Source organism: Zalophus californianus, chromosome 10 (genome assembly GCF_009762305.2).
Source record: "Zalophus californianus isolate mZalCal1 chromosome 10, mZalCal1.pri.v2, whole genome shotgun sequence".
Taxonomy (NCBI): domain Eukaryota; kingdom Metazoa; phylum Chordata; class Mammalia; order Carnivora; family Otariidae; genus Zalophus; species Zalophus californianus.
Window position 1 is genome coordinate 95,341,402 of NC_045604.1, and position 13,293 is coordinate 95,354,694.

Below are 13,293 nucleotides of genomic sequence, written 5' to 3' on the forward strand. Positions count from 1 at the left end.
ACCTTTGGGCAAGGCGAGCAGTTGTGCCAAACTCCCAGGAAGGGCGAGGGACACTTCTGGGGATGGGGGGGATGGGAAAGCAGCAGTGGACAGAGACATACCTGGGCTCTCCTCCTTGAACCCTGGAGGTCTTTCTCGTATTTATCATTCAGATCGGACCCGCAGAGCTGCATTAATGCCAGCTCTTTCACTTGCCCGTGGGAAGGCCTAATTCAGGCATGGCTGGATCCAGGAGCTCAGACAGTGTAGGCGGGCTCATTCTCCATCTCTCAACTCTGCTTTTCCCCATGCTGCTCTGCGTGGTACCAAGGTGGCCACCATCAGCTCCCACCTTACATTCTGTCAGCCTGCTATTGCATCTCTTTGGCTTCCCTGAACCAGTCACCTAGTCACTCCGGGCCCGCAGGATCTAGCGCTCAGTTCGGCTGGGCCTGTCATATGCTCCAGCCACCCATGGACTCAGTTCCACATGAACACTTGGATTGGGGGTGGGGAGGGAGGGAGAGGATTTCCCCCCCCCAAAATCAGGGTGCTTTTGCCCAGACAGGGGGGCACATGCGGGACAGGTGGAAACAGCAGCACCCACCACAAAACTTAGGCTCATGCTACTCAAACTTCAGTGTGTGTGTAAGTCACCAGGACTCTTGTGAAAATGCAGATTCTGATTCCTAGCTCTAAGACGGGGCTTGAAATTCAGCATTTCTCACAAATTCCCCAGGAGAAGCCGAGGCTTCTGGTGCACGGACCGGCTGTACGTGCAGTAGTGAGGCCCTCGTCCAGGCCTTCCCTTTCTAGCTAAAGGAACAGAGAACTATGGAGGGGCCAGGCTGTGCCCCATGCCCGGTGCCCCTCCCTCCGTGCCCCTGCCTCTTACCCCTTCTCTCTCCCTCCCCCTCTCCCTCTTTCCGGCCCTTCCTCCTTCTCTTTGTCTCTCTGTCTGTCTCTCTCTGTCTCTCTGTCTCTCTCATTTCAGCATTTGGGCGCTATTAAATGGTTCCTGAGGAGGAGGGGAGAGCCCGCCCTCGCCAGGGTTATGGTAGAAAAATCTATCTTGGAGATGAACTTCAAAGCCCTTACAGCTTCATCCCAGCCCAGGGCAAGGAAACTCTCAGGAATCTCCTGGCCTGTTCCGTGTACTGCTTCCCCTCCATACATCCTGCGGCCACCCTCCGAAATGCTCTGAGAGCAAGCTGACAGCCTGGGTGACAGCGAGGCCACACTTGGAGTCAGAGCCTGGGGGGCATGGCCAAGTGACGGATGGCCCTAGGGAAGGAAAAATGTGGGGCGCCTGGGTGGCTAGTCGTTGAGCGTCTGCCTTCGGCTCAGGTCATGATCTCAGGGTCCTGGGATCGAGACCCACATCGGGCTCCCTGCTTGGCGGGAAGCCTGCTTCTCCCTCTCCCACTCCCCCTGCTTGTGTTCCCTCTCTCGCTGTGTGTCTCTCTGTCAAATAAATAAATAAATAAAATCTTAAAAAAAAAAAAAAAAAAGGAAGGAAGAAAAATGTCCCGCGCACCTTCCTTCTGCCCCTCTGTCTCCTCCCTGTTCTCCGACAGGGGGCTCCCTACCTGCCTTTTCCAGCCTCTCTTTCTTTACTCTTTCTTGCCAAGATCTTTTTCTCGAATGATCTATAGCCATGCTCCTACCTACTTTTTTGAGTGTTTGATATTCTCAGGAAATTCCTTAATTTCCCTCTCTTCTCCCCAAAGGCCACGGTAGCTGAGGCTGGGCACATTTCTTCTTCACATGCCTATTGGGGGCAGTACAGTGGGGCAGTTTAGTACCACTTGGTCGGTGGGCAAACTCCATCTCTTGGGTCGAATCTGGCCACAGCCTGTTCTTGTAAATAAAGTGTTTTGGGGACCCAGCCATACCTGTTTACTTAGGCAATATCTGTGGCTGCTTTTGAGCTACAATGGCACAGTTCAATACTGTGATGGAGACCATATGGCTGGCAAAACCGAAAATACTTCCTTTTTACGGGAAATGTTGACCCATCCCTGGTTTAGAGCAAGGCCTCTGGAGCTGTCCTGCTGGGGTTCAGATCTAAGCTCTGCGGCTTCCTAGTTGTGTGATCTTGGGCCAGAGGCATGGAGCCTGGTGCCTCGGTTTCCCCCTTGGGTTGCTATAGGACTAAGTGAGCATCTAAAGCACTAGGAGTAACACTAGTGTGAAAGCACTGATGGGGGGAGGGGCGGGTGTGACTGTGGAGGAGAAAGGTGTTCAGTCCTAACCAGGGAGAGGCCTGCAGGGCAGTAAGGTTCGGCATCGTGTCCTTCATCATCGAGATAACCGCTAAGTTCACCAAGCTTATGGGGACGCAGAGTCTTACAGGGGTGGAGGGTTCTAACCCAGGACACGAGGAGAAAGGCAGGGTCTAAATCTCTGTCCCTGGGAGGGGTAATGCATTCAGTACACATGGCTTGGCTGACCTCTTCCTTTTCTGAGGAGCCGGGCCTCCCTAGAGCGAGGCCCAGAGCAGAAACTTCAAGGAGGCCCTCACTCTTGGATTTGTGCTCCCTCTTAAATGTGGTGCCTTGCTTATACCCCTCTGGCCCCAGCCCTGAGAAGTCCTGCAGAAAAAAGGACCCCCAGGGTCTCCTAAACTCATTGGATCACAAAGCCAATTTAGGGAAGTTTATCACCCACTAACGTTCTACTGCTAAGGTATTTCAACCCAAAAAGTTGCTTTAAGAAAATTCCACTGAACGTGGTTTGTGCAGTAGGAACCAGTAAAGACTTTTTAGCAGAGGCGGCAGGACCCGTCGGGCTGGCCCTTCCCGAACCGATGCTGGGCCAGTGTTCCTCGTAGGGTGACTGCTGGGGGACAGGGACATGCCACCTCGCGGTCAGTCCCCTAAAGCTCACCCCTCAGAGGAATCGAGATGCTCGTTCCATTGTGTCTGAAACAGCCTTCTTTTGTCTAGAAATCAGTGCAGATCAGAACGGAAGCTGGCCCGAGGCTCCACATTGAGCCTCCTCTGGACTATTCTGAAGATTTTGAGGGATGTGGAGATGAGACCACCAAGGCACAGGGTGCTTCTGGGGACCTTCCACAGGTAGGACTGGGCCTCAGGTCGTGTTACAGTGGTTCTCGGGGTGCGTTGTGAGCTTCCTTCCTTATGCCCCTGAGTTCTTTTACTCCGACATTCATCTCCCACACTCTAGTGAGCACCCAGACCATGGGCTAGATGCTCCGCTAGGGCCCCCAGAGTCCAGGTATCAGTAAGGCTGGTGTCTGACCCCAGAGAGGCAACAGAATAGGATCCCTCTACCACAGGAGGGGGCTGAGGGGTGGGGCAAGGTGTGGTGGGCCCAGGAGAGAGGGTATCCAGGAAGGCTTCCTAGAGGAAGTGACATTTGCCAGGGTCCTAAAACCTGGGTGAGAGTGTGAGGGAAGGGGAGGTGGGCAGAGCTGATACTTAGCTGAAACCTGATGGGAAAAGGATTGCAGGCAGTGGGAACAGCATGCACAGATGCCGTGAGGCTGGACTTGTTGAAGGAGCACAGTGTAGGCCCAATGTGAGCCCCAGAGGGAGTGTGGGATGAGGTGAGGTTGGAAGGGCAGTGGGGCAGACCAGTAGGTGCACAATGAGCCTGGCAAGGGGTGAGCGTGGGTGGTTGGATTTTATTCCAAGGGCATTGCTTTTATACATAGAATGAGCATGTAGATCGTCTCCATGGTTATATAGAAGCAAAATTACCGGGAGGCAGCAGGACAAAGTCAGGCCCCTAAGCCAGCCCCTGCCCCATTCGCCAGGCATGTGTTCCGCTGTGGGCCCAGGCTGCAGATGCAACAGCCTTCATCAAAGAACAAAGTCTTGCTTCTGTATCAAAAACCTACCTTTAGGAAATGCACATGACTCATAAAAGCTGTGCGAACAGTGACCAGGAAACATTCCTCTGTGGTGTTGCCTGTTTGTATGTCCTTGGCACATAAAAGAAGGACAGGTAAGGAGCAAAGGGTCACTTTGGTTCACATCCTGGCTACAAAAGTCTGAAAGTAAATTGGAAATTCTGTCTTTCTGGAAAAAAAAAAAAGAAAGCCCTTTTGTTTTTATAGAATAACCCAATGACCTTGTTTCCTACCCAGTCCCTAGAAATGGGATTTTATAGTAGGCAAAACTGTGGTGTGGACTTTATTGCCTTTAACACCCACCTCCCACACACCACACACACACATGCACACGCGCGCGCGCACGCTTCTGAATCAACAGAATGGTCCCTGCTCAGGATCTGAGCACATGTCTGTGCAAATAGCCATCAGTCTCCCTTCGTTTGGGAGGCTGGTCTGCGGCCAAGTTCAGTCTGTTACAGTCCCAGCCATGCCCCCTGTCAGAGAACGTGTGCACGTCCTTCATGCAGGAAGTGGGGTAGTTCCCTCGTCTCCTTTGGCCATTTGGTACCCCCCCACCCGTTAAATGAACATATAGTCCTTCCTTGGCAAGCTCCCCAGCTCCCCGCAGCAGCAGACAACCTGCCCCTCACGAGCTATTAAAGCTTCCATTAGCATTCCCATGTGCACGCATGCTCTGAATCCGCATCACCCTGCCCTGCCAACACTTCATTTTCTCCACCGTGAGTGCTTGATTGTACTTCTTTCTTTCCTTTTCCTCCCCATCTTGAGGGGGCACTCTGTAAGGCTTCACAGTCAATTTCCCCTTGGACTTATTTCCTGCTAAGTGAAAGAGTAAAATGGTGACGCTAGTTTTCGGCCAAGGCAGAAGCCGTAAGAGATGCAATCTGAATGAGAGAGAGAGAGAGAGAGAGAGAGAGAGAGAGAAAGGGGGAAAAAAAAGGCATGTGGCCAAATATACTCAGCCACCTCACACTGTTTGCAAGAGCAGCTCTGAAATGGAGCAAAAGGAAGTGCATGCCTGCGTGTGTACTTTTCATCTGACCTTTACTGTTGAAACACACCAGCCTGTCTGCCTTCAATCATACCCTTAGCAATCTTCAATTTCTTGGCGGCTCTGAGTTCACAGACTCGCATGCCGCAGACATGCTCTGTTGGCCTCCAGCCCATTGACGTGCATGGGGCTTTTGAAAGAATTACTAGCTGACATTTAAGAATCAGGAGATTCTGTGTCAAAATGTGAACTGGGGGCTTGTCTTGAAGAACCCGAACATTCAGGGGCCCCATTCTTACACAGCAGCAGTGGCTGGACCTGAGGAGCAGCCGCCCCGGGAGACAGGTGTGTGCGCTGCATGGGCCACGGTCCCCACTCCAGATCCTGGGCCCCGTTCTATACACTGACGATAAAACAGACAGTAGGCAATGGGGCTTATCAGAGAAATGGCAAAGGGCTGGAGAAAGACGGGCAGGGGCTTCTCGTTCGCTCTGTGCGCAGTTCTCGAGAAAGCTGGGGAGTGAGGCATGTGGGGAAGAGCATGCCGGGCACAGGAGCAGCAGGTGCGGAGGCCCCGAGGCGGGAGGACGGCAGGGGGAGGGGGACGCCAGTGTGTTTGGGCGCTGGGTGAGCAAGCAGGCGAGGAAAAGAGGTGAGGCCGAGGCTCAGATGGCCCAGGGCTTTGAGGCTGTAGTAAAGGCGAGGGATTCTGCTCTGAGTCAGAGGGGAAGCCATTGTAGGGTTTTGAGCAGCTCAGGAACTTGGATGAAAACAGGATGCCTCTTTCCAGAGAGTTCTACCAAAGAGCCAGGTCTCAGTCATGTTGGGCTTTGTGTTGCAGTGGATAATAGGGCTCCATTTATGTATCAGGAATGAAACAAAGTGCACACTCTTTTCTATTAGTAAGATGTCTTTCTTTCCCCTGATAATGCACAGTCTATATAAAGAATTCAACTGATAACAAAGAACATAAAGGTCTTTTCATAAGCCACTGCCCCAGAGATCATAGATGGGTATATCCATCCAGAATATAGATTTCTTATATTCATTATATGTATGTGTTGATTAGATCCAAGAGGAGGTGGTGGATCTGGAATGTTCCAGTCCTGGCCCATTCCCAGTGAGTGGTAGTCCACGAGTTTAGTTATTGGCTCTGAGTTTTCCCTCCACTGTGTGGACCCTGGAGTGGGGTGAACTGGTTATTTGCCCACAACTACCGTTCAGTGTTTTAAGTCATTGTTACTGGCTGACACGTGGAAACAACTAAACACCAGTCACAAGCTGTGTCCACAGCAGCTCTGCCCCCTGTGGACTCTGCCAAGGCCCACAACAGCTCACCCACCTGTGGGTACGGCAGAGATTCTATTGTGCCATCGCTGGCCACCCCACTGGTTCCCAGCAGGGCCCCACAGCAAATCCCTTCAGTCCCCCTTCAGTAATTTCAATGGTGAGGCTTAAAAAATGAAGGATTGTTTTTAGGGCCGTCCCATTGCTTGGGTAATTCTGTTTTAGATGACCTTATAAATAACTTCCCAGTGAGTACTGTTTTTTCCTAGACTTTTTTTAAGATTGTATTTATTTATTTGAGGAGGGGGCAGAGGGGATGGGAGAGAGAGAATCTCAAGCCGACTCAGCATTGACCATGGAGTCCAATGCGGGCTTGATCCCACGACCCTGAGCTCATGACCTAAGCCGAAACCAAGGGTCAGACGCTTAACTGACAGAGCCACTCAGGTGCCCCTCCCTTATTTCTTATTGTTACTTTCCCAAAGATGGGATTATATACAATCCACCCTATTTGATAACCCCACCTTTTTTATTCAGCAAGATGTGGTGGCCATACCTCCACGCCGGTCCTCACTCAGTCCTCACTGAGCCAGTGTTTAGGTGGTTGGTGGTCTGAGTTTAAATCCCAGTCTGCTTACTTTCTGTGTGCCTGCAGTGGTGTGGGTGAGGCAGGGATGAGTTTGACCAGATCCGCTTTGGGAGCGGGAGCAGAGAAGGAGGAGGAGGTGAGGAGGGAGACGGGAGGCCTGGAGACCAACAAAGAAGACAAGGGACCCGGCACGTCTTCGGGGACATAAGTTGCTTTTCCTGCGCCCATTCTCTCTGCTTGCCCCTAGGGTACCAAGTCTTCCACCAACACCACGCCCTGTGATTTTCATTTCACCCTTCTGGATGCCCACGCATGCCGTGACCCTGCAAGCAATACAGACAAAGAAAGGATCCTCTTAACTATTCAGGATGTGATGGTAAGATGGATTTCAGCCTCATAACCCCACAAAGGGCCAGGGTCTCTGCCAGAGCCAAGCAGCTGGGCAGGAGGTTGACCCCACAAGAGCATCTTCATTTACACCTGGGAAGATGGAGCAGGTCACACAGCAGGATTTGGCTTTCACAAAAACCTTGGACCCACCCACTACATTTAAAACAATACACATGAGATTTGACTTAATGCTATTTTTTTTTAAACATAGTAGAAGCTCATATTAAGTGAGCACTTACTAAGTGCTATGCACTGTGTTGAGTATGTTACATCCATTCCTGCATTAACCCTTTGAGTTAAATGCTAGGTATTTTCTTTTTTTTTTTTAAGATTTTATTTATTTGAGAGAGAGAGAGCGTGAGAGAGCACGAGTGGGGGAAGGGGCAGAGGGAGAGGGAGAAGCAGACTCCCCACTGAGCTGGGAGCCCGATGTGCGACTCGATCCCGGTACCCTGGGATTATGACCTGAGCCAAAGGCAGATGCTAAACTGACTGAGCCATCCAGGCGCCCAAGTGCTAGGTATTTTCATTCTCATTTTGTAGTTTGGGGAAACTAAGAAGTAGAGAAAGGATGTGGCTCTCCCAGGCCTCAGAGGAACCCAGACTGGAAACCCGGACCCCATGACTCCTTAAGCCAAATTGAGCGACTGTCTGTAAAACAGCTCGCCTGGGGTCTTCAAAACTATCAGTGGCATGAAAAAGCCTATTCCAGATAAAAGAGGCTAACAAGATACCACAGTTTTAGGCCACATGAAATCCTTACAGGGGGCAGAGGGGTGGTAATTGCCCTAAGTGTAAGGGTGGTTTGGGGAAATTAACAAATTTGAAAATTCGCTATATTAGATAACAATATTGTATCGATGTTAAATTTCCTGAATTTGATGATTATATTGTGTTTATGTAAGAGAAGGTCCTTGTTCTCAGGTCTTCCAAGAATTGGTGAAGAACCGGTGAATGTAGGTGCAGGGTTTTTGGGTATTCATTTTACCCTTCCATTATACTACTCTGATATGTTTTCTGTGGGTTTTACCTTTTTTTCAAAATAAAACTTTTTTTTTTTTTTTAAGCTATCACATTAAGGATTAGATACTTTGCTTCAATAGAGCTAAGCACCAGCAAAGAAAGAAAAAGTTTAAAAGGAGACCTGGTTGAAAAAGCTTAGTAGGATTGTATTAATGTTAATTTTCCGATTGTGCTATTGTGCTTTAATTATGCAGGGTGTTACCTTGGGGGAAACTGGGTGAAGGGTACATGGGATCACTCTCTGTTGTTTCATACAAATAGCATACGAAATCTACAATAAACACAACATAAAAAGTAAAAGCTAACTAAATAAAATAAACACAAATGCACAGGTCCTACGTTCCAGAGGCTCAGATTCTGATCCTGGGTTTGGGTTCAGGCATGGTGGGTTTTGTTGTTGTTTTTTTTTGAAGCACCAAAATATATGACTGTATTTTGCAGCAATGTTTGAGAACCACAGTTTTAAGAAAAGACAGAGCTGTGGATCTCAAAATTTGATATGCACAAGAATCACTTAGGATATTTGTTTGAAATACATAATTTAAATCTCATTTTTAAGCTAATAGAATTTGTATATAGGAGGTAGCATAGTGTTTAACATAAGAACTCCCAGTGATTCTGAATCAGAAGGCCTAAGGATTTCAGTTTACCTCATATGGAAGGAAAGCTTTGGAGACAATTTGGACTTTGTGGGTTAGATCTGGGGACTATAAAAGAAAGGAATTTTAAAATTCAAAGTTAAAATCTCTTCTTCATCATACAAAATTAAGATAACTGTAAAGTAAAAAACAAAATAAAACAACAACAAAAATCCAAGAGGTTTACCAAAGCCAGAAGGGGATAGGAGAAAGCACTGCCCTTGTCTTCAAAACCATATCCTATACTTCCAGAAACTCGGGTGTCAGAGGATATTACTTAAAATAATAAATGAAAAACACAAAACCATAATAGCTCCTGATGGCATCTCCTCTATTACAGATCAATTTCTATCCAGAAATTGACCATTAGTATCAAGGAAAGACTAAATTATGTTTTAAGAAGACACAAAAATCCTAATATATTTTAGAAATATTTTCTTTCTTTCTCTTTTTAAAGATTTTATTTATTTATTTGACAGAGAGACAGAGTGTGCGCACATGCAAGAAAGAGAGGGCACAAGCAGAGTGGGGAGGCGCAGACAGAGAGGGAGAAGCAGGCTCCCCACTGAGCAGGGAGGCTGATGCGGGGCTCGATCCCAGGACTCTGGGATCATGACTTGAGCTGAAAGCAGACGCTTAACCGACTGAGCCACCTAGGTGCCCCTAGAAATATTTTCATAGAAAATTATTTTATTTAGGTTTTTGACTGTTTAAAGAGGTGAATTTTAGGTAAATAGAGAAGTAATTTTGTGTTATTAAAGCATTATTAAGAAAATGAATATGAGGGGCTCCTGGGTGGCTCAGTCGTTAAGCATCTGTCTTCAGCTTGGGTCATGGTCCCAGGGTCCTGGGATCGAGCCCCGCATCGGGCTCTCTGCTCAGCAGGAAGCCTGCTTCTCCCTCTCCCACTACCCCTGCTTGTGTTCCCTCTCTCACTATCTCTCTCTCTGTCAAATAAATAAAAAAAATTTTTTTTAAATTAAAAAAAGGAAATGAATATGAATACTTCATATTTGGTTTTTCTCACTTTAGTCACATTCAAAATATGTACTGTATGGTGACTAACATAACATAATAAAAAAAAACATGTTTCAAACTGGAAAAGAAATAATTCAGAGAAAATAGGGGCATGTAGGAGAGGATTTATTAGTTATGATTTGAAAAAATTAAGCTGGATTTCAAGATAAGAGTAGAAATACAGTGATGAATAGAAGTAGGTGTGGCCAATGGGGAGGTCCTGGACCCCAGACTGCAAGGGCCAGCTTCAGCTCACAAATGTGTCTCGTTGGCTCGCCTCGTGTTGTGCTGGGGTCATCATTTTTCCTGCTGTACTTTATTTTAATTCCAGTATTGCTAAATGCAATGTAAAAACAGCTTCAGGTGTATAATATGGTGATTCAACAATTCTGTACATGACTCAGCGCTCAGCATGATAAATGTACTCTTAATTCCCATCACCTATTTCCTCCTATACCCCCCTTCTGATGACCAGCTGTTTTTCTCTATAGTTAAGCTTCTTGGTTTGTTTCTTTCTCTTTTTTTTTTTCTTTGTTTTGTTTCTTAAATTCCACATATGAGTGAAATCATATGTTATTTGTCTTTCGCTGACTTATTTTACTTAGCGTAATACTCTCTAGCTCCATCCATGTTGTTGCAAATGACAGGATTTCATTGTTTTTATGGCTGAATAATATTCCATCGTGTGTGTGTGTGTGTGTGTGTGTGTGTGTGTGTGTGTGTGTGTGTGTGTATATGCCACAACATCTTTAGCCGTCTATCATTGGATACTTGGGCTGCCTCCATAATTTGGCTATTATAAATAATGCTGTAATAAACATGGGGGTGCATGTATCTTTTTGAATGAGTGTTTTCATATTCTTTGGGTAAATACCCAATAATGGAATTACTGGATCATACGGTAATTCTATTTTTAGTTTTTTGAGGAACCTCCATCCTGGTTGTACCAGTTTGTGTTCCCTAGTGCACGAGGTTTCCTTTTTTCCACATCCTCACTGACACCTGTTGTTTCTTGTGTTTTTTTATATTAGCCATTCTGACAGGTGTGAAGTGATATCTTATTGTGGTTTTGATTTACCTTTCCCTGATGATGAGTGATGTTGAGCATCTTTTCATGTGCCTTTCAGCCATCTGGAAGTCTTCTTTGGAGAAATGTCTGTCCATGTCTTCTGCCCATTTTTTAATTGGATCATTTGGGGTTTTTTGGTGTTGTGTAAGTTCTTTACATTTTGGATACTAACCCTTGCAGATATCTTCTCCCTTTCAGTACATTGTCTTTTCGTTTTGCCGATTGTTTCCTTTGCTGTGAAGAAGCTTTCTGGTTTTTTTTATTTATTTATTTATATTTTTTTTTAGCTTCCTTTTTTTAAAAAAGATTTATTTAATTGAGAGAGACAGAGAGAGCAAGCAGGGGGAAGGGCAGAGGGAGAAGGAGACAAGCAGACACCCCGCTTATTGGGGAGCTGGATGCGGAACTTGCTCCCAGGACCCTGAGACCATGACCTGAGCTGAACTCAGTAGTCAGCCGCTTAACCTACTGAGCCACCCAGGCACCCCAGTTTTATGTTTGTTTTTGTAGTTCTCTGTTCCTTTCTTCTCTTGCTCTTTTCTCACTGTTTGCAGGCTTTCTTTAGTGATATACTTGGATTGCTTTCTCTTTATTTTTTGCGTATCTATTACTGGTTTTTGATTTGTGGTTACCATTAGGTTTGTATGTAACATCTTATGCATATAGCAGTCTATATCATAAAGTTGATGGCAGCTTAAGTTTGAACCCATTCTTTACTCCTCTCCTTCCCCCAGCATTGTAGGTATATGATGTACTTTACGTTCTCTTATTTTGTGAATCCCTTGACTGATTTTTATAGATATACTTCATTTTACTCCTTTTGTGGTTCCTACTTTTCTGACTCCTACTTATGGTCTTTCCTTTCCAAAGAGTCCCCTTTAACATTTTTCATAAGGCTGGCTTAGTGGTCATGAATTTCTTTAACTTTTGTTTAGGAAGCTCTTTATCTCTCCTTCTATTATGAATGGTAGCCTTGCTGGATAGAGTGTTCTTGGTTGCAGATTTTGTTTTGTTTTGTGTTGAGCACTTTGAATATATCCTGCCACTCCCAGCCCTACTAAAGTCTCTGCTGAGAAATCCACTGAAAGCCTTTTGCAGTTTCCCTTGTATATGACTATTTTCCCTTGTTGCTTTTAAAATTCTCTCTTTATCACTACTTCTTGCTATTTTAATTACTGTATGTCTTGATGTGAACCTCACTGAGTTGATTTTGTTGGCTGCTCTCTGTGCCTCCTGGATCTGGTTGTCTGTTTCCTTCCCCAGACTCGAGAAGTTTTCAGCTATTATTTCTTCAAATAAATTTTCTCTCTCTTGTTCTGGGATCCCTATAATACAAATGTTATTATGCTTGATGGTGTCACTGAGTTCCCTTAATCTATTTTCATTTTCTTTCTTTTTTTTTTTTTTTAAAGAGAGAGTGCACAGGAGTGGTGGTGGAGAGGGTCAGAGGGAGGGTGGAGAGAGGATCTTAAGCCTGCTTAAGACTAGATATGGAGCCTGACGTGGGGCTTGATCCCAGGACCCTGAGATCATGACCTGAGCTGAAATCAAGAGTCATTGGCCTAACCGACTTAGCCCCCCTGGTGCCCCATTTTCATTTTTTTATTACTATTTTTTCTCCCTTCTGTTCAACGTGATTGCTTTCCATTACTCTGACATCCAGGTCACTGATCTGTTCTCCTTCCTCTAGCCTACTGTTCATTCCTTTTGGTGTATTTTTCATTTAAGTTGTCACATTCTTCCTCTCTGATTAGTTCACTTTTGTTTTCTGTGGTTTTTTTGAGTCCACTGAGGTCTTCCACTCTTAAGTCCAGTGAGTATCTGTAGGATTTTAAATTCTCTGTCAGGTATATTCTTTGAGGTCCTGTTCTTTCATTTGGGACATCTTCTTCTATCTCCTCATTTTGTCTAACTCCCTGTGTCTCCTTCTATGTGTTAGGAAAGTCAGCTCCATCTCCTGGTCTTGAAACTAGTGGCCTTGTGAAGAAGATGTCCTCTGGTGGCCTGCAGTGCAATGTCCTCTGTTTTCCAGAACCTCAGGGGTGTCTCTTATGTGTGTTGCATGTCCTGGCTATTGTAGCTAAGCCAGGATTCCTGTCAGTCCAGCCATCTACAGTGGCTCTCTTGGCCTGTTTAGGTCAGTGTTTAGTCCCTGTGTTGTTAGTGGGCCAGTCTGAGTCAAGTCAGACCAGGTATATATGCTAGACTGGGCATACTGCTAGAGAGGCAATAGCACCAAACTGTAGGGTGCTTTCCCTGTGTTGTCCCCTGAGAAGCTTTTGTTGGTGGGCGGGGCTTGCAGTCAGACCAGATATCTGCCCCCACCCCACAGCTGGAGCCACAGATGGACTGGTATATGTAGTTATCTTCTCCTCTCCCCAGGGCAAGAGTCACTTTTAGTGGCACTGGCCCCTGATGCAGCTGCCTGCA

General features: G+C 46.3%; 1 protein-coding gene across 3 annotated transcripts in view; it reads left to right on the forward strand.

Annotated features, from left to right (window-relative positions):
* Window positions 1-13,293, forward strand: part of KATNIP (katanin interacting protein) — a 188,084-nt gene that overhangs the window by 65,035 nt on the left and 109,756 nt on the right. For all 3 annotated transcript variants that reach the window (XM_027609862.2, XM_027609860.2, XM_027609861.2), the window contains 2 exons: window positions 2,928-3,059; window positions 6,974-7,102. In XM_027609862.2, the coding sequence (XP_027465663.2) occupies window positions 2,928-3,059; window positions 6,974-7,102 (261 nt within the window). The remainder of the gene's footprint in view (window positions 1-2,927; window positions 3,060-6,973; window positions 7,103-13,293) is intronic.